General features: G+C 41.9%; 1 protein-coding gene across 4 annotated transcripts in view; it reads right to left on the reverse strand.

The window, feature by feature from the left end:
* si:ch211-15d5.11 (nuclear receptor coactivator 7) overlaps positions 1 to 22,142 on the reverse strand; it is a 104,303-nt gene that overhangs the window by 20,607 nt on the left and 61,554 nt on the right. For all 4 annotated transcript variants that reach the window (XM_059949277.1, XM_059949275.1, XM_059949274.1 and 1 more), the window contains exon 10: positions 15,746 to 15,914. In XM_059949277.1, coding sequence (XP_059805260.1) covers positions 15,746 to 15,914 — 169 coding nt within the window. The remainder of the gene's footprint in view (positions 1 to 15,745; positions 15,915 to 22,142) is intronic.

Here is a 22,142-nt window from a genome sequence, read left to right on the forward strand (position 1 = left end):
GCTTCTGTGCCTCCTCCCTGATGGTAGCAATGAGAACAAATCGTGACCTGGGTGACAGGGTCCTTAATGCTGGGCATCACCTTTCTAATTACTCCTTGAAGATGTCCTGGACACTGTGGAGGCTAGTGCCCGTGATAGAGCTAAGTAAGCTTACAACCTTCTGCAGTTCATTTTAATCCTGTTCAGTGCCCCACACCTCATACCAGAAGGTAATACAGACAGATACAGGTAAAGAAATATTATTAGTACTACTAATAAAATAATAATTATAAGCACTAATAATATTAGTACTTGCAACTCCACTTCAATTCACCTTGTATACATTCACATTCCAATAAAATACAACCAGAAATATCAACTAAAATGCTGGTTTGTTCCCTCATTGGGAAGATCTATACAGTACTTACCAAACAGACTTCTCTCAGCCAAACCTCTCCAGTCTCCAGACTGGGCTTTGAAAGTAGGCTATGAACAGGGTTATAAATCTTTCACTGGCTAATCAGATGCCTGCCCCAGTTAACAGAAAGATAATGTAGGCAATCATTCACAGCTCTGTGCTCAGTTCTAAGTCTAGTACACCAGCTGTTTAAACAAAGCAGCAGGTAAGATAGTTAAAAGTTACTGAAATTTATATAAAAAGCATTGGCCCACATCTTAAATCCTAAAAGCAGGTGTGTTGAAGATGAAAGCTACAACAAACAGAACAGGAAGCAAAACTGCTCACTTATGGATATAACAAGCATGGGCAGTTAGCCAATCTACTTGGGGGATATGGGTGGGCCATGCAAATATGACAATGAGACTGATTTCCTTAGATTGAACAGCTATTTTGCCTTTTACCATAAAAGAGCCAGGTATATCATCTGCGCACTAAAGAGGCTGAATGCTTATGAGAAGTGCTTTTATAAGCATTCAAATCTTGTTGAAGTAATGTGAAGTATAAAGAAAATTAAATTTCATGCACAGTCCCTTTGCAATAGAATCTGCAAAAGGAGGGTTAATTCAGGAAAAACTGCCATCCAGCTCCCAATTACTTCTTAAAAGTTTACACTACTAAATATATTGACTACAAACGCTAGGTTTTTTTTTGCAGTTTTACTCAACTTCACTTGTCCCATCATTGAAATGTTCCCACAACCAATAGACTCACTTTCAAGGACTCTTCATCCCATGTTCTCAATATTTATTGCTTATTTATTAATTATTATTATTTCTTTTGTTTCATAGTTGTTGTTTTCTGGCCCCATTTTAAGAAAACTCGGCACAATATTTTGCACTTTAAAACCATTTCCTTTGATGAAGGCATTAGGAACGGCCAGGACATGCTCTCTTCTTGCTGCTGTCATCAGGAAGAAGGCACAGAAGTCTCAGGACTCGCACTGACAGGTTCAGGAAGAGTTACCACCTCTCAACAATCAGGCTTTTGAACCAAAGGTGATAATGTCACTCAACTTCCCTTGCTCTATCATTGAAATGTTCCCACAACCAAATGACTGGCATGCATTTGATGAGGAGAGCTGCCAATCTGCGATCATTCTGTGGCACCTCTGCATCAGCCTGGTGATGACCACGTCTTGGGGCAGTACAGATGTGGTGCATCGCTAACACCCCATTGGTGAACACCTGTACCAGATGTGCTGCACCCGGTGTCAGATTACACGCCACAACTGCTTTTTTACTGCTTACGACTAAGTTTTTTCTTGTAAAAAATGTTTAATTTATATTTGCAAACACAAGAATTTTAATTTATTTTCACAAACACCAGCTGCACAAGGCCTTAACCCTGCCTTGTGCAGCTGGATCCTGGACTTCCTGTTAGATCACCAGCAGGTGGTTAATAGTGGGCTGTGTCCTAAACCCCCTCCTTTACTCCCTGTATACCCATGACTGTGTCGCTACCCACAGCTCTAATCTGCTAATTAAACTTTCTGACAACACTACATTGATTGGCCTTATCTCAAACAATAACGAGGTGGCTTACAGGGAAGAAGTCATCTCTCTGACACAGCGGTGTCAAGAAAACAACCTCTCCCTCAATGTTGCCAAAACAAAGGAGCTGGTTGTGGATTACAGGAGGAATGGAGCTGGGCTAACCCCTATTGACATCAATTGATCTGGGGTGGAGAGGGTAAACGGCTTTAAATTCCTTGGCATCCATATCACCCAGGACCTCACGTGTTCTGTACACACCAGCTGTGTGGTGAAAAAGGCACTACAGTGCCTCTTTCACCTCAGACAGTTGAGGAACTTTGGCACAGGCCCCCAAATCCTAAGGACTTTCTACAGGGGAACAATTGAAAGCATCCTGACTGGCTGCATCACTGCCTGGAATGGGAACTGTACTTCCCTTAATCGCAGGAGTCTGCATAGTGTAGTGCGGACAGCCCAGTGCATCTGTAGTTGTGAACTTCCCATGATTCAGGACATTTACAAAGACAGGTGTGTAAAAAGGGCACGTAGGATCATTGGGGACCCAAGTCACCCCAACCACAAACTACTCCAGCTGCTACCATCCGGGAAACAGTACCACAGCATGAAAGCAGGACCTTTATTGTTGAGAATGAATCATTAGCACTGGACTTTGCAGGGATAAAGTGTAGAAGCACCAGAGTGTAGCTATCACTTCCAAACTTTGCCAATTTTAGACCTGACGCAAGGTCAGGAAGTTTGGGGTTCCTCCGAGTGTTTCGGTTTCTTCCCACAGACCAAAAGCATGCTGGTTAGTAGGTTAACTGGTCACTGTAAATCGTCCTGTGATTAGGCTAGGGTTAGATAGGTGGCTGAGTGGCGTGGTGTGTTGAACTGGAAAGGCCTGTATAGCGTTGTATCTCTAACGAACTAACTAACCACATAGATAGATAGGTAAATAGACCATTTTATACAACATAACCAAAACCTTACCCTTTCATCTAACTATTATATTATAGGTTGACTAGATGTACACTACTTAAATGGTTTGACAATCTTAATTTATTACAAGTTAAATTGTTACAGACATGACCACCCCCAGCAAGTTCAATATTAAAGAAAAATGCTGGAATCGTTAAGGGGGTCAGGAAGATCTACAGTGGAAGAGACAAAGGCAAGGGTACAAATTCATAACCTTTCATCGGGTCCAGTATGTTTTAAGCTGCAAAGTGAGAAGTCTGTTAGTGCTTTCGCAGGTACTGTTCAACTTACTGAGTTACATAACTTTACACTGGGATTTTTGGTTCACTTCTTCTGAGCTTTTATGACCCTGGGCAAAGCTAAAGAAACTTTTACATTACCGATATATCACCAACTGATAGCTGGTGTGCAGTGGGCTGACCATTTCACACTGAAAGAATTGATGGGTGGCAGGGTGGAGGTACATCTCTACCAAAGGAGGTGTAAGGTGCTCCTTCCCTCTGCTAGCCCTGCAGGTCACCCTTGGGCAAGGTGTAGCACCTGCTTAGCCTCCCACCCCCCACACCAGATCAGGGTCAGGTGAAGCCATGGGAGCAGGCGGTGGATGGTCGTATGCTTGAAGAAAAATGGTTGTATGGTCCTGGTTATGAGACCACTGATGCTAGGCGGACTATCTCTGAAGAGTATTGACAATGGCCGGGGTCACCCGTCTCGTAAACACATTGCCCAGAAGAAGGCAATGGCAAACCACGTTTGTAGAAAAATTTGTCAAGAACAATGTTGGTCATGAAAGACCATGATCGCCCACATCATATGACATGGAACAAAGTGATGATGGTGATGATGTCAGAACCGAAAGAGAAGCAACCCAACCCCAATCTTCAGTAATTGCCGAATAGTGTAACTCTTAATACACCAGTTGTGCTTAAGACTCAGCTTAAATTAAGATTTTTTTATCTTAATTCTTTCTGCTTCTACACCTCTCCTTTTGTAAGATGCTCCTTGAAATTCCTCTGTTAATCAAGCTTTGCATCTAACAGCAGGTTCTTTAGCGGCTCAGGGTCAAATTTTGTATGATAAAGCTCCTATGAAGTGCCATGAGTCACTGGATATGCAAGTGTTATAGAAATGGAGGCTGTGTCGGTGAATGAACCCATCTATGATAAAGAGATGAACAAAATGGAAAAGCCTGTTTCAATACAGGATGCAAATTAGTTCAAAGTTAAAAGTAAAATGTATTATCAGAGTGCATACAGTGGTGAGAGAAAGTTTGTGAACCCTGCATTATTTTCTCTATTTCAGCATGAATATGACCTACAATGTGATCAGATCTTCACGTAAGTCCTAAAACTAGATAAAGAGAACCCAATTAAATAAATAACAGAAAAAAATTATACTTGTTCATTTATTTATTGAGAAAATGATCCAAATTACATGTTCTTGTTGGAAAAAGTATGTGAACCTCTGCGGTAATGCCTTCTACAAAAGCTCTTTGGAGTCAGGTGTTCCAATCAATGAGATGAGATTGGAGGTGTGGGTTGTAGAGGTGTGCTGCCCTATAAGAAAGATACTCTAAGTCAGAGCCTGCTCCTCTCAAGGAAGATCTGCTTATGTGCACCATGCCTCAATCAAAAAAACTTTCAAAGGACCTTAGAAGAAGAATTAGAGAGATGAATGAAGCTGGAAAAGGCGACAAAAGTGTTTCTAAAGACCTGAATGTTCCTCAGTTCACAGTAAGAAAAATTGTCTACAAATGGAGAAAACTCAGTACTGTTGCTACTCTCCCTAGGGGTGGGCATCCTACAAAGATCACACCTAGAGCACAATGTGCATTGCTGAAGGAGGTGAAAAAGAACCCAAGGGTAACAGTAAAAGACCTGCAGAAATCTCGAGAACTTGTTAAAGTCTTCATTCATGTGTCCACTATAAGAAAAACACTGATTCATGGAAGGACACCATAGACAAAACCATTGCTCTCCAAAAAAAGCATGGCTGCATGCATTAAGTTTGCAAAACACCACCTGGGTGTTCTACAACACTTCTGGGACAATGTTTTGTGGACAGATGAAACAAAAGTTGAACTTTTGGCAGAAATGCACATTGCTATGTTTGAAGGAAGAAGGTCACTGTGCACCAAAACCTCATCGCATCTGTGAAGTGTGGTGGAAGGAGCATCATGGTTTGAGGGTGCTTTGCTGCCTCAAAGCCTAGACAGCTTGCAATCTTTGAGGGAACAATGAATTCAAAATTGTATCAAGACATTTTATAGGAGAATGTCAGGGTAGCAGAGCATCACCTGAAGCTTAATAAAAGCTGGATAATGCACTAAGACAATGATCTGAAAGACGAGAGTAAATCAACAACAGAATGGTTTAAAAAGTAAAACATTTGTGTTTTGTAATGACTGAGTCAAAGTCCTCACCTTAATCCTATAGAAATGTTGTGGAAGGACCAGAAGCAACCAGTTCATGCAAGAAAGTGCACCAACATGCCAGACTTGAAGCAAGTAAAATTCCTCCAAGCTGATGTGCAGGGCGATTCATTTATCTTGTTATTTCATGCTCGTAATTTATTGCTATTTATTTATTATCTGTATTTGCAGAGCTTGTTTGCAGTTTACAGTTACTGTTCTACAGATTTGCTAAGTATGCCTATAGAAAAAGAATCTCAGGGTCACCACAAACATGTGGTGCGAACGCTGCTACCCTGACATGTTTGTACACCGATAATTTTTACTTTGAGTTTTGAATCTTAATACTTGAATTCAAAAAATTTAAGTAGATTAAGGAAAGAGCTTCAGTTTTGAGGGTTGCCAGTTCTCTGCTAATAGGTTACAGATACGAAACACTGGTCAAATTCATCTGAAATCCATTCCTTCAATTAACATTTTAAGTAGCTTCTTATGCTTCTTCTTCATCATTCAGATCATGCTGTCTTCTCCTCCCTGCTGCCAGCAAGAAGAAGGAATCCCACCACCAGGTTCATGAACAGTTATTACCCCACAACCATCAGGCTTTTGAAGCAGAGGGGATAACTTCATTCAGCTTTACTCATCCCATCATTGAAATGTTCCCATAACCTATGGACTCCCTTTCAAGGACTCTTCATCTCATCTCATGTTTTTGACATTTATTATTATTATTTCTTTCTTTTTGTATTTTCACAGTTTGTTTTCTTCTTCACACTGGTTGATTGCCCAAATTGGGCGGTCTTTCGTTGATTCTGATCTAGTTATTATTCTATAGATCTGTTGAGTATGCCCACAAGAAAATGACTCTCAGGGTAGTATGTGGTGACATATATTGTATGTACTTTGATCATAAATTTACTTTGAATTTTGAATTTTGCTTTTTGTCATTAAGACAGAGTTGGAGATTACCCTATCACGGTCTGTATAAATAGCAAGAACTTCAATTGCAAGCTTTACAGAAGAACAGCATTAGCTTCCCCTTGTTAGACCAGGTTGAAGTATACAGTCTCAATGTTTTCAGTTGCATTCTTTCACAGCTCTCTGCATTCAGCAAAGTTTGTGTGCTTTGGAGCCTGTTCTTAAATGGTAACATCACAATGCAAACAGTTTCACTCCATCCGTAGCAATGATAATGGTGATGGAACCGCATTCCCAGTGTACTAAAAGGACTGGGCAGGTTGCTGCACATAGGAAACTAGCATGTTCTTTGTGTGCGGGATACTGCAGCATGAAAACAGGCCCTTCAGCCCAATAGGCCCATGCTGACCAAGATGCCCCATCCAAGACAGTCCTCACCTTAACCTTCTAAACCTTTCCAATTGTCCAAATGTCTTTATTGCACCTGCCTCACCACTTCTTTTGGCAGCTCCTTCCATATATGTACCATCCTTTGTATAAGAAAGTTACCCTCAGTTCTTATTAAATCTCCCCCTCTCACCTTCTAATTCTTGATTCCTTAATCCTAGAAAGTGTTGGCGCGTGGCCTAGTGGATAAGGCATCGGTCTAGTGATCTGAAGGTCACTGGTTCGAGCCTCAGCTGAGGCAGCGTGTTGTGTCCTTCAGCAAGGCACTTAACAACACTTTGCTCTGCGATGACACCGGTGCCAAGCCGCTTGGGTCCTAGTGCCCTTCCCTTGGACAACATCGGTGGCGTGGAGAGGGGAAGGCTTGCAGCTTGGGCAACTGCCGGTCTCCCATACAACCCTACCCAGGCCTGCGCCCTGAAAACCTTCCAAGGCACAAATCCATAGTTTCACGAGACTAGCAGATGCCTATATTTATTTAAGTCCTAGAAAAAAAGACTGATTGCATTTACCCTAACTACACCCCTCATGGTCACCAGAACTTGCTATGATATATCATCATCATCATTATGCGCTATGTCATATGACGTGGGCGATCATGGTCTTTCTATGACCAGGATTGTTCTTGGCAAGTTTTTCTACAGAAATAGTTTGCCATTGCCTTCTTCTGGGCAGTGGCTTTACAAAGCGGGTGCCCTCAGCTGTTACCAATACTCTTCAGAGATTGCCTGGCATCAGTGGTCGCATATCCAGCCGCTCATATGACCCATTCACCACTTGCTTTCACCCTGTCCATGCTATTATTATGTAGAAAAAGATTAGCTTTATTTGTTACCTGTACATTGAAACATACAGTGAAATTAGTTGTTTATACCAAATCAAATCAACGTGGATTGTGATGGGCAGCCCACAAGCATCACCAGGTTTTCAGCACCACAACTCACTAACCTCAACCATACATCTTTGGAATGTGGGAGGAAGCCCATTTGGTCGAGGGGAGAATGTACAAGCTCCTTACAGGCAGCAGCAGGAATTAAATCCTGATCAGTGATTGATGGTCCTTTTGATGGTAAAGCAATGCACTAACCGCAATGCTACCATGCCACCCACCCGAAAAAAATAGTGATGAAATACAACTCAATTCTGTTCAAAAAGAGCTAATATGGAGTGGAATAATTTCACTTGAGTTTCTGGATCAGGAAATCCATCTTCTCATTTTGCAGTGGGATTTTCATTCACCTGCACATGTTGTTTTTCTCTTTGTGTTAAAAACCTTAAATATTGTTATAACAGAAAATTTTCATCCTCGGTGACCTGAAAAGTGGGTTTATTTGCAAATCAACTAAGTTTTCCCAACCCCATTTTTCCTGAAACTGTTCTGTTTAAAGGATCTGTGACCCCAGATTCAACTACTGGTTTTCCCATGGGGGTCAGGTCCTGCTCATTCCTCATTTCAGGAGGGTCAGCTAAATTCCATGGGGATTGGGCAAAATTCTCTCTAATTTTTTTTACAGCTGTGCAGACCAGCCATTGCTCTGAGCAGGAAACTTTTCCACAGCCTGAAATCTGCACAACACTTTAAATGTTATTTTTTGTAACATGCACATCAAATAAATACAACCCATAATGCACAGCACAAGTAAACGATGTCAGATATTCAGAACAACTGGCAGACACAATGGCAAAAATAAAATGTTTTGACTAGACAGCGTCAGCATTCAGCGGGCTGGCAGTTTAATAACAATGAGCTACCAACTTCCATTCTGGGTTTATTGTTAGAATTTGTAATTTTTCAAAAAATATTGAAAAATTCAATAAAAAGAAATAAATAATTTGTAATTTGAAACACTGACAATGTAAATACATTGACACTCTATAATGTTTCAAAGTCACTGTTGTGGGACATTTATTATTTAGAAAATTTATGGATTATATTCATTAACATAATTAATTACGGGGTATTTCACAATTATATTAACATAGATTTCATTAATATTAACATAATATAAAAGCAAGTTCCAGCTGCATGACAACAAAGATTATGTGCGCAGGAACATTTCAGTTACTGCGTGGCCATGCATCCACACAGCATAGAAGGAACAGTGGATTGGTGACCTTTCCTTCATCCTACAGGTGTGGGCAGGAATATTTGTCTGCATTGCAGACCTCCTTAGACTGCACGCATTCAGAGACAGCGTTAAAATACTTACAAAGACCTCCCAGGATGACTTTGACTCTGTGACCTTGGAAAGTCAATCCTTGAACTGTGTGAACTGACTTCACAAGTCAGAACAAAAAATTCTTGGGTAGAACCGGTTTAAGGTAGTTTGTGTCAATGTGTCAATATGTCAAACCTTCGTTATCATCTCTCATGGAAGCTGAGTTAATGATTAGGTTTTCATTGAGACTGTGCCCGGGATCTATGAGCATCACCATCAGAGTATCTCTCACCCTTAAGACCACCATTTGATTTACTGTGCTTGGTCAAATATAGATCGCTGCTGAACGATCACAGACAGTACAGTGACAGACAGGCTTCCAGGCTCTAACCAGTATTATTTGCCACTGCAGAATAGCTGATCACTGAGGAAATGGAAGCTCTTTTCATTCAGATTCCAGCCTCTAACCTGCATTATTTACCTTTGCAGAATAACCCGTCACTGAGGGAATGAATGCTCTTTTCATTCCGACATCAGGTAGAGTTGAAATGTCATTGATGTTGTGAATATTTGGTCTGCACATCTCAATCTAGGGAAGAGTTTACGTTTAGTCCATCTGATAATTAAATTCATGTTAGCTCTTCTCAGGATGGAACATCAGAAACCCAATTCCTAGAGCGAGCTCCATATCCAAATTATTCATTGGGGTGAGAAGATTTGCTTGTAACTCACTACTGAATAATTTCCATCTCTGGTTTACACCTTCAGGATCATAGAAAATAAATTAAAAAATATCTACCCATTAAAATTCTGTGGGTGTCGCCCATATGTTTCTGACCCTCTTTTCACTTTGGCCCTGCTCTTCCAGATTCAGTGAAGGTAAAAGCGTACAAAAAACTTAGGCACAGCACATGCCACAGACTTTTGCACAGTACTGTAGTAATTTTATCTATGGCAATTGCACTGCTGCTGCTGAGAAAACAGATTTCATGACAAATGTGAGTGACGATAAACCTGAATCTGATATGGGTCTCTGCTGTGGACTGAGAGTGGGAAGGGGAATCATAAGACCATAAGACTACAAGATATAGGAGCAGAATTAGCCCTATTCGGATCATTGAGTTTGCTCCACCTTTTCAACATGGCTGATCCCTTTGTCCTTTGGGGGACATGATTGTCAAAAATCATTCCCATTATCACTGGGTAGTTTAGAAACTGCAGCTGCTTTTCCCATTGGTTAGCTGCCTGGTGTCCAATTTCAAACATCTCGGGTATGGGATAGCATGTGGAAGGGGCTTGCTCTCTTCCTTTGTTTAAGGCAAGCGATGCTCTGCATCCACTTTTATGTTTGTTGAATGTACGTTTGCTGAATATTCAGCTTTGCGGTTTCTGTAACTTGTGGAACATGAATGTTTGGTTGAATTTTTACTGTTTGTAAATAAATGATTAATGTACTTCTTCGCAGTCGGTGTTTTCTGTCTCACTTGCCAGACCTGTGAACTTGATTCAGTGTTGCACCCTCTGAGACCCAATCTCCTGGTTGGGAGACGGGAGTGGGGAGGGAGCGGGCACCTCCAGAGGGACATCCAGTAATGATCAATAAACCAATTATCTGGAATCAAATTACCTTGCCTGGACCACCCACTTCCCCGCCCCAGCACTCCTTCTCTGTCACCCATCCCGCACCCCTCCTGTGGTGCTCCACTCTCACCATTCCGAACATTCTTTGCTCCCGCCAGATTTACAAACTCATTCTCTGCTCCACGTTGACAAATAAAGCACTGTGCAAAATCCCTAGGCACCCTATTTTTATATATATAGAGATATATCCATCTTCTGCACAGTACTCTAATTACACCTGAGATAAACATAAAATGTTAATCTGTTTTAGAACTGTATTGTACCATGATGCATTTCACTGTATGTTACAATATACAAGTGTAAAGGGGGTTTCTTCTTTTTCTTTGTTACTGTGTATGTTATTCAAAATGGCTTCTTTGTTTTGTTAAAAGTAGGAATGCTTCTTTGTTGGGAGAGAGTGCTGGAAGCTTGTTTGGGTTAAAATTTACTGATAACGAGAATTGAATTCCTTTGTAAACCAATCGGGATTAATGTTGTTCTTTCTTCTGAGTCTGTAACCTATTGTTGGCGGGGTTTTGGGGAGATCGGCGCAAGGGGGTGAGAGAGAGAGGACACAATGCTGTAAACTGGGCGAGGAATGGACCCCAAGTGGGGGTCCGAGGCCAGGAGGTACCCTGAGGAGAGGAGATGAAACTAGATGTGTTTGGTTGACCACTTTGGATGGTCCCGAGCTGCGAGTCGAGGAGTTTGGAGGGGATCGAATGGTGGCCAGAAGACTTCAGTAATTGAGCTCCAACAGTTGTGCACGAAGTGGTTTTGACTTTGATAAGTTTGGCGCCTTTTCTTTATTTTTTTTCCTTCATATATACTGTATCGTTATTAATCACTTAGTTATAGTAACCTTTATAAATTGTACTCATTTAATCGCATATGGTGTACTGTCTGTTTTTGGGTGAGGTGGGGACATCACACAGCATCCACACAAGCTGATTACCCAGTTTGGTGTCCATTCAGAAATCAGATGGCAGATCATTGAATGTGTGCCTTCAGGCTCCTGTACATCGTCCCCGATGGTAGCAATGAGAACAAAGCGTGACCTGGGTGATGGGGGTCCTTAATGATGGACGCCACCTTTTTGAGGCATCGCTCCTTGAAGATTTATTAGTTTATTTATTTATTTGGATACAGCATGAAATAGGACCTTTGAGCCTTGCCACCCAGTATTCCCCTGATATTAATCTGGGCCTAATCACGGGACAATTTAGGATGATCAATTAACCTATGAACAGTATGCCTTTGGACTGTGGGAGGAAACAGGAGCAGCCGGAGAAAACCCATGTGGTCACGGGGGAGAACGTACAAACTCCTTACAGACAGCAGTGGGAATTGAATACAGGTCGCCTGTACTATAAAGAGTTGTGCTCACCACTGTGCCAACCCAAGGCATCCTGGATACTGCAGAGACTAGTGCCCATGATGGAGCTGACTAAGTTTGCAACTCTCTGCAACTTACTTCAATCCTATGCAGTAGTTCACTTCCGCCCCCCAAACCAGACAGTGATGCAGCCAGTTAGAATGCTCTCCACAGTACATCTGTAGAAATTTCTACAGAATCTGTAGAATCTTCAAAGTAGACAGTCAAAAACTGGATTCCTTTGAACCTTGTTGGCTTGACTTCAGGCAGAATTGACATTGATGGTTATTGTCTGATTCTGTTGCTTTTGTGCATTTCTAACGTGGACTGGGCTATCAGTAAACCTGATGTCTCGGCATTTGGGGCAGTGCCTATATCTTCTCACATGGTGTAGCAGTTCCTTGAAACCGGACCAAAACCACATGGAGACTAAGCATGCTGATTGATACTGTATGACACGCGGTCCACAATAATGAAGTTTTCAAGTTCAAAAGAGTACGTTCAATCCTTTATGAAGAAACCAGCAAAGGTGAACAATCTTGTAGGGATAAATACTAATGCTATCTCATGCATTCAATGAGGAGAGCTGCCAATCTGCCGTTATTCTGTGGCACATCTGCATCAGGACTTTGAAGGGTCTTGGACTGAAACGTCGACAGTGCTTCTTCCTATAGATGCTGCCTGGCCTGCTGCGTTCCACCAGCATTTTGTGTGAAGTAAGTAAGTAAGTTTGTTTGTGAATGGACTGTTCATAAATCTGATGACATAGGGGGAGAAAGCTGTTCCTAAAATGTTGAGTGTGTGTCTTCAGGCTCCTGTTCCTCCTCTCTGATTATATTTATAATAAAAGGCATATCCCTTGCAGCAACAAAACCAAACCAAAACAATTGCTGCTGCCCACAACTGCTACGGATACTTGCATGATGCATCCCCAGCTCCAATGGTTGTTCCAAAAGCCGAATCCTTTATTCGACCCTTCATTAGCAAACGTACAATTCTGAAGCAATGAAACTTCAGCATGCCCAAGTGTAAGCTGAACATTATGTCAGGGATCAGCAGAAGATACACCTGGCTGTCCCAAGCTACAGGCTCCCACAAAATAAGCAAGAATACGGAACTTATTCCCTTCACTTTTACCACGCCTCCACTTGTTACCATAATAACTATCACTGCAAAGTGCTTTGAGAGACTGGTTCTATCACATCTGAAATCCTGTCTGCCCAGTACTCTGGACTCCCATCAATTTGCCTATCACACCAATGGGTCAACAGAGGACGCCATCTCCACAGCATTTCACCTGGATAGCCCCAACTCTTATGTCAGAATGCTGTTCATTGATTTTAGTTTCAGCATTCAACACTGTGATCCCCTCCAAGCTGATGGCCAGACTTCGCCAGCTTGGTATCAGCTCATCCCTCTGCAATTGGACCTTGGACTTTCTAACTAACAGACCCCAATCTGTTAAGTTAGACAACCTCTCTTCCTCCGCTCTCACCCTGACTGCCCTAAGGCACCTTTAAGTGCCTTAAATTGGTGTGGTGAGCCCTCTTCTGTACTCCCTTTTCACCTATGACTGCATTCCTGTACATAGTTCTAACTCCATAATCAAGTTTGCAGACAACATAACGGTTGTTGGCCTGATCAGAGGGGATGACGAGACGGCCTACAGGGATGAGGTCCAGCACCTGACTGCATGGTGTGCCCTTGACAATGACCAAGGAGATCATTGTGGACTTCAGGCATGTTAGGAACCACACTCATGTCCCCATCTACATCAATGGAGCTGTAGTGGAGTGTGTATCAAGCTTCAAACTCCTTAGTGTCCACACTTACGATGATTTCACCTGGTCCCTGAACTCCTCCATCTTGATCAAAAAGGCACAACAGCACCTTTATTTCCTGAGGAGCATCAAGAAAGCTCACCTCTGTCCCAGGATACTGACTGATTTTTACCGCTGCACCATTGAGAGCAGTAAAAGCTAAGATGGTTCTGTGGGGTGTTGGGTACAAAGATGTACAGCGTGCATCATCATGACCACTGCCCCCTCCCCACCCGTTTGTCTCCTCTTCCCTCAGAATCCTCTCCATTCCCATCTTCTGGGGCCTATCCCAATAATCTGAAAAAAACTCATCGTACACAGCACTCCAAGTGCAGTCCCACCAACAACTTTTAAAAATTAAATGTAGTGTTCCAAATTTTATACTCAGTGCCATGACTGATGAAGGCTACCATGCTAATGCTGTTTTCTCCACTATGTTTACTTGTCACGCTGTCTATAATAGACTATGCACTTGTGCTTTGATGTCCTTCCCTTTTACTACACTCCCCCATGCCCTACCATTCATGGTATAAGTCCAATAAGACCATAAGTTTGTAAGACATAGGAGCAGAATTGGGCCATTCAGCCCATCAAGTCTGATCTGCCATTCCATCATGGCTGATCCCAGATCCCACTCAACCCCATACACCTGCTGTTTTGTCATATCCTTTGATGCCTTGACCAATCAGGAAATGATCAACTTCCATCTTAAATATGCCCATGGACTTGGCTTCCACCACAGCCTGTGGCAGAGCTACAGATTTACTACTCTCTGGATAAAAAAATTCCTCCTTAGCTTTGTTCTAAAGGGTCACCCCTCAATTTTGAGGCTGTGCCCTGTAGTTCTGGGTACTCCCACCATAGGAAGCATCCCCTTCACATCCACCCTATCTAGTCCTTTCAACATTCGGTAGGTTTCAATGAGATCCTCTGCATTCTTCTAAATTCCAGTGAGTACAGGCCCAAAGCTGCCAAGCACTCCTCATATGTTAACTCCCTTCACTCCTGAAACAATCCTCCTGCACCTTCTATGGACTCTTCAATGACAACACATCCTTTCTAAGATATGGGGCCCAAAATTGTTGACAATACTCCAAGTGCAGCCTGACGAGTGTCTTATAAAAGCTCAGCATTATTTCCTTGCTTTTATATTCTACTCCCCTTGAAATAAATGACAACATTGCATTTGCCTTCTTTATCATAGAAGCCTACTCTGGCTTCACTTTCCAAAATGCATCACCTCGCACTTAATTTCATTGAAATTTATTTGCCACTCTTCAGCCCAATCCCTTAACTCATCAGGATTCCCCTAGGCCAGGAATTCCCAACCATGTTTATGTCATGGACTAAAGCCATGAAGCAAGGGGTCTGTAGACCCCAGGCTGAGGACCCATGCCCTACGATAACCTTTTCCTCTATCAACAAACCTCCAAATTTTGTGTCTTTTGTGAATTTGCTGATCAAGCCTTGGGCATTCCCATCTATGTCCTTTCGTTTGTAATGTGCCATGTCGTATAATGTAGCCAATCATGGTCTTTCCTTGAATATGATTGTTCTTGGCAAATTTTTCTACAGAAATAGTTTACTATTTCATTCTCCTGGACAGTAAAGTTGACCCCCATCCACTGTCAATACTCCTCAGAGATTGTCTGCCTGGCGTCAGTGGTCGCATAACCAGGACTGGTGATGTGTACTAGCTTCTCATATGACCATTCACCACCTGCTCCTATGGCTTCATGTGACCCCGATCGGGGGTCTAAGCAGGTGCTACCCCTTGCCCAAGGGTGACCTGCAGGCTAGCAGAGGGAAGGAGCACCTTACACCTCCTTTGGAAGAGACATATCTCCACCCTGCTATTAGCATTCCCATCTGCAAATAATGACTAACAAGGGCACCAAAACTGATCTTATTGTAAATTATATTTCTACTTCCCTCCACAGTTTAAAAGAGAAATCACAGCACAGAAATATAACATGTAATGTCAACTAGGTTGTACCATGCTTAAATGGACACAATTAGTATTGTCAATCTATATTTAATTGTGGTGTATGGCAATGCAAGTTCCATAGCCATGTTCTGAGACAAGGATTCCCATTCATAAACTTACTTTTCTTGGGACATTGCAAACCAGTACTCATCAGATTTGTCCCGGTCCATATCCTGAGATGTAGCCACTCCAAACGTAAGCAAACGTGTCTTTTTTACAGGAAGTCTGACCTTTAGGCATAAAAACATCAATCGTAGTTTGTCTTCTTCTTCTTTAGAAGGACACGTGTCTGCAATTAAAAAAAAATCAATTTTTATAATTCTTTAATTAGCTTTGGTTATTGTACTATTGATAGAGATAGGAGGAACATTAGTGTACAGTGTTCTAGATTATGCAATAGGATTTTTCACAAAACAGTTTTTGAACATTTAAAAGTAATCTAAAAATTAAAGCAAGTTATAATAAAATTTCAATTAGCTGTTCACTTGCATTTTATTTATTGAGATGCAGCATGGGACAGGCTCTTCCAGCCCTTTGAGCAATCCTTCGACTTAATCCTAGTCTCCTCATGGGACAATTTACAATGACCCATTAACCTACTGACCAGTCTATCTTTGGACTGTGGGAGGAAACCAGAGTGCCGGGAGGAAACCCACATAGTCACAGAAGAATTCCTTACAGGCAGCAGTGGGAATTGAACCCAGATTGCCAGCACTGTAAAGCGTTGTGCTAACCATTACGCTACCATGCCACCCTTGATGGTGCTGGACTGGCAGATTCTTCACGCCATTGGACGTTGTAACTGAACAACCTTTGGTGTTACACAATAGTACAATACCTTTTCCAGAAAACAAGGAATGAGTCTAAAGAGAGCATGGGAAACAGAACTTTTGTTTTTGAGGGAATGTGGGAATCAGTACCCTGGTTATTTTATAAGGATTGTGGGAAGAAGGCTCTGTGAATTTAAGGTAAGTGTGGAGAGAAGTCATTTGGTTAGCTGGATATTGAACTGTCATGATATCTGAACAATTACTAGATTACTAGAGTGTTACTTATTTATTTTAAACTCATAGTGTCACCTCTAAAGAAAGTAGTAGGGGTAAATTGGTAAAATTCTTCATTAAGGTGACATAACAGACATTATAGATTGGGCTTTTGATTTAAATGATAATCTTCACAAACAGGAAAATCATTAATGAGCTGGCATCCATCCCCTATGTGCGTTCCATGTGTCATGTGATCATTGCATCTGACATTTTGAAGTCTTTATGAAATATTCACTTCAAAAGCAGCCTGTTGGGTTCATTATTAGATGACTTCAGCAAGTTGCAGGGCAACATTTGCTGTTTTGTATAAGTGATGCACAGGATCAAGAAGACCCAGTAGACTCAGTCAGTTCCATCATGGGCTCGAGCCTCACCACCAACGAGGAGACCTTCAAGAGGCAGTGCTTTAAGGAGGCGTCATCCTTCACCTCGTCTCTTTACTACTTTTGTGACTGTCAATGAAAACCACTGGAGAGACACGCAGCTGGTAGTATAAAAGTCTTTATTCGGCACACACAAGCTGACAGCATTTTGGAGTCACACTGGAGAGAGGCTTCCTGACCCAACATTACATCACATTTTTATATGCTAAAGATCATTGATAACAGAAGGACAATTTCTTTAGTTACAATGCATTAATAATGCTTCCTTTGGGTTACATGTAATTTTCAAACACTTAAATCTTCACACTAACACACCCAAAATAAGTATTAATCACTGGTGTCTCTGAGATGCATTCATGCATATCCAGACATCTGATGTCAATTGGGCATTTCCTGGTTTGCAATCGACCCCAGTATGCAGCTCCAGGGTCACCACTGTGCTGAACTGCATTTTAAATTCAATTTACAATCCAAATTCAGATCTGAAAACCGATTGCTGTTGAAATTAATAGTTTTTATTGTATTTCATAACTCCAAAGCAAATGACTCAAAGCACATTTTATCAAAGAATGTATAAATTATCCATCTTGAAGTTTGTCTGTTTATAAGCAGCTACAAAGCAAGGAATTCAAATAACCCAATTTAAAAAATAAAAACCACTGCACAGAGAAAGAGAAGAAAAAAGAACACGTTGTTCAAACAATAGAAGCAAGCCAATAGCACCCCGACAGAGTCGCAGATCCGCTCCCAGAGCAGTCGGAGTAGGCCCAAGCCGATCCTTGGTCCCAGTTTTCACACCGGCAAGGAAAAAATGCATAGCAGCCAGATCAGTTCACAGCCTGGGGGCCACGGAGAAAGGAATTAACATTCGCAGGAGGGCAAGCAATATCAGCCTAGCCCTTAACACCATTCCCAGCACTTGGGATTCCAGTCTATCTGCACTAGTGCTTAAATGGTCTAAGCACCAGGTAGTGCTACATTCTAGGACCTGGACCCAGCACCCTGATATGCCTGGGCCGCCACGCCCGAAGCTGTTCTCTATCTCACCAAATTGGCTCGGTGCTTGACGAACCAACCTCGCACCCAGCTCAGGCGGACAGGCATCAAAATTCTTCCGCATCGACTCCTCGCCAAAATGCTCATTCCATCTCCGATAGAGATACAAACTCCAGCAGCTTGAACACTTTGCATCTCGCAATGCCCCAGCATGGCTCACCTCCCGAACCAGCCATGCCTCCACCTGCCTCCTTACTGTCTGCAGCCATAGCTCACCACAATTTGCTTCATGAAAGATGTTATGAGTAATGCTTTTAGTCAAATTTCTTGCCCTATGGTTTAGTGAGCTGTTGCACGTCTTCGGTAACGCTATCTTAAACCATTAGTATAATTCTTCAGAATATGCCCTAACAACTACTATTATGGTGGAGGTACAGGAGCCTGAAGACCCACACTCAATGTTTTCTTAATAGTCTATGAACCGAAGAATACTACCTTTATTATTCCTCTTCGTTTGCACTATTTATTTATTTTGGTAACATATAGGAATTTTATGTCTTTGTGCTGTATTGCTGTTACAAAACAACAAATTTCATGTCATATATGTTAGTGGTGATAATAAATCTCATTTTGATTCTAGTAAATTCTGATCGGTCTCATATCCACATCTAGACGTTGGCAGGGGGAGGGGGTGGGAAAGGAAAGTGTGAGGGGTGGTTGTAGAACAAAGAAAGTTATTAAATATAAAACATAAATGAACAAAATATGTACAAAGTTGCTAGAAGCTAAATTTTAAAGGATGAGAATACTGTGGCGACCCACTTCCCAGCGCACTCAAACCGGCTCACAAAGCGGCGCGCGCCGGCATAGAGGCTGGTTCCAAAGAGGGCGCCAAGTCTGCTTCACTAGCAAGGGGAAAAGCCCGCGCGTGGGACGGGACTGTGAATATACAGTATTCCTGCCCGGGGAGGGCGGGATCAGGAAGGCTTTAAAGCGAGGCCGTGAAGTTTGCAACTGCAGCTCACCGATTCCGTGACGTTTATTGCAGCGCTGCGTGTAGCCACCACTACAATACCATGATAACCAATCTTCTATCTCGTTTAGATAATCCAGGATATAGTAATGGGTGATATAATAAAGTGAGTTATTGTTTCTCAAATATTGTTAGTCATTTCTAGTTTTCCAGTAACAATTTCCTGTTACTTTGTTTGAAGGAAATGGTGGACAAGATTATTTTACTATACATGACTAACAAGCTCTCTTTACATATTTACTCGGCTGGCATTTAGCGCAGCAATGAAGGTTCTCCATCTCTGTTTCCTTCTTTTCTATGTGCCTCAGGTTTGGTTTTCATTTCTGCCTCTAAGATACGGCACTAAGTTGTCTTTGGTCTCCCATACCATCGCACACAGATGTAGAAGGATTCTCCATTGTTGTTTCCTTAACAATTTTTGCTTGACCAGTCAGGGTTGTTAGCCCTGAGCTGAACCCCCAAACCTGGAGGACTGGTGGATCTCTACCCTTGACCAATCAGGGTTGTTAGCCCTGAGCTGAACCCCCAAACCTGGAGGACTGGTGGATCTCTACCCTTGACCAGTCAGGGTTGTTAGCCCTGAGCTGAACCCCCATACCTGGAGGACTGGTAGATCTCTACCCTTGACCAGTCAGGGTTGTTAGCCCTGAGCTGAACCCCCATACCTGGAGGACTGGTAGATCTCTACCCTTTGACCTGTTTGGCACGGGTGACCCTACCAAGAGCCAAAGCGTAGAACTCTTACTTCAGCCAACATAGGTCTCCAGGTCATTGAGGCAATCAAGCCTCCAGACACAACAACAAGTTTGTGGCCCTCTTGGAGGGAGCTTTTGAGTGCATATAAATTACAATAAATGTCAATAGACAGGACAAATTAATTTTCCATAGACTACAAGTTGGATGATGTCATAAATCTGTATGATGATGTAGTTCCATCTGACTGAATGTTACATTTATTAGCAGGATTGACTCAATTATTAAAGAACAACCAAATCACCAAGGAAAGTTTTACTGGTAGAGCATCACCTTATCCTTCAATATTCTTTGATTTATCTGATAGAAGTTTACAAGATTATGAGAGGCATAGATAGAGTAGACAGAGGGGATCTGTTTCCCAGGGTTGATATGTCTAACACCAGAGGGGATGTGAGAGGAGGGTAGGTTCAAGGGCGATGTGAGGGATAAATTGTTTTACTCAGAGAGCAGTGGATGCCTGGAATGTGCTGCCTGGTATGGTAAATATATTAGAGGCAAATACATTAGATGCATTTAAGTAATGTTTGGATAGGCACATGATGTAACGAAGATGGAGGGATATGGACATTATGCAGGTCAGAGAGATTAGTTTTTGGATGTCTTCGATTTACTCTTTTGCTGGTTCAAAAGGGGTTTGTACATTTTCCCTGTGACTGCATGGGTTTCCTCCAGGTGCTCCAGTTTCCTCCCACAGTACAGAGACGTACCAGTTGGTAGATTAATTGTCCTGTGATTAGGCTCAGGTTAAATTGGGGGATTGATGGGTATGAGTCACCAGAAGGGCTTATTTCGTGCTGTATCTAAAAAAACCAAATCTCAATAAATAAATAAATAAATAAATAGATAAACTGAAGGAATTCTGTGCTATTTTGTGAGTAATAATTCATCTTATAACATAAAGCAAAGCTGAGTTCTGATGCCAGAATTTCTTGAAGACATTTTGGTTCAATTGACCAGGTACACAAACAGCAGCTTAAAGTTGCTTAGGAGCAATTTTTATAGTCCTTTCCAAACTTTGTAATTATGCTCCAGTTGTGCAAATATGCCTGGAGCTTGCTGGATTTGAATATCTAGATAAGTGAGTTTATTGTGCTGCAACTGTAATTCGATGATGATGCTATTCAGACTATTCAGTTAAAAATATTAAAAATCAGAATTTAAAAAGAAAATTTGCCAATTTTACACTTTCTTCTCAGGCCACACCAGTCAGTAATGGAAGGCATTTTCCGCCTTCATTTTCCGTATCACTTTCACACAGAGTTAAAGAGCATGGAAACATCTACTCCATACCAACCAAGACGCTTACTCTACGCTAGTCCCATCTGCCAGCATATCCTATGAACCTTTCCAATCTATGATGGTCTGAGCTTCCAATCTTTACTGACAATGATGTAGATGACATTAGCAAGCTGCTTTGTTAACCCATGAACACTACCTCAAACAAGAGAAATTCTGCAGATGCTGGAAATCCAAACACACACAAAATACTAGAGGAACTCAGCAGGCCAGCAGGATGTTTGGAAAAGATCTATGGTCGACGTTTCAGGCTGAGACCGTTCATCAGGACCGCGTCACTACCTTTTTATCTGTATTCTTGTACTACTTATTTATTTTAACTAATATATATATATATATATATATTCATTTAATTAATGGCTCTGACTGCCTAACGGAGTGACCTCTCCGGGGCGCAGACCTGGGCGATGAATATAGAGATCCTGGGCTGCCCAGACATCAAGATCCCCCTCTCGGCCTCGTGGATGTCGTTCAAAGGAATGCGAAGCATCAGCTTGGCTGCGGGAGCTGCCAGGAGGTGATGTGATATGTCATCCAGCCACCTTATTCTAAAACTAACATTTATTCACAAAATTTGCAATTCTACAATATGGATTATTCATTGCTTCTTATTCACTGCACCCGACATATCATTATATTATAATATGTTGATTATGTTAGCATGATTTTAGCCTTCCTTTTTGAAGCAATTCATGTGGTGTACATGGATTTTAGTAAGGTATTTGACAAGCTTCCATTTGGCAGGCTTATTCAGAAAGTCAGGAGCCATGGGATCCGGAGAAACTTGGCTGGATTCAGTACTGGTTTGCCCACAGAAGGCAGGGGACAGTTGTAGGCAGCTGTATTCTGCCTGAAGGATGTTCCATAAGGATCTGTCCTAGGACCCCTGTTAGTCAGCTTGCAGATGACATGAAGTTCAGTGGACATGAAGTGGATTGAGTAACAGGTTGTAGTAAGTTAAAGTGACACATTGATAGGATGCAGAGCTGAGAAGTTGAAAATAGACT

This window comes from Hypanus sabinus, chromosome 24 (assembly GCF_030144855.1).
Source record: "Hypanus sabinus isolate sHypSab1 chromosome 24, sHypSab1.hap1, whole genome shotgun sequence".
Lineage (NCBI taxonomy): Eukaryota > Metazoa > Chordata > Chondrichthyes > Myliobatiformes > Dasyatidae > Hypanus > Hypanus sabinus.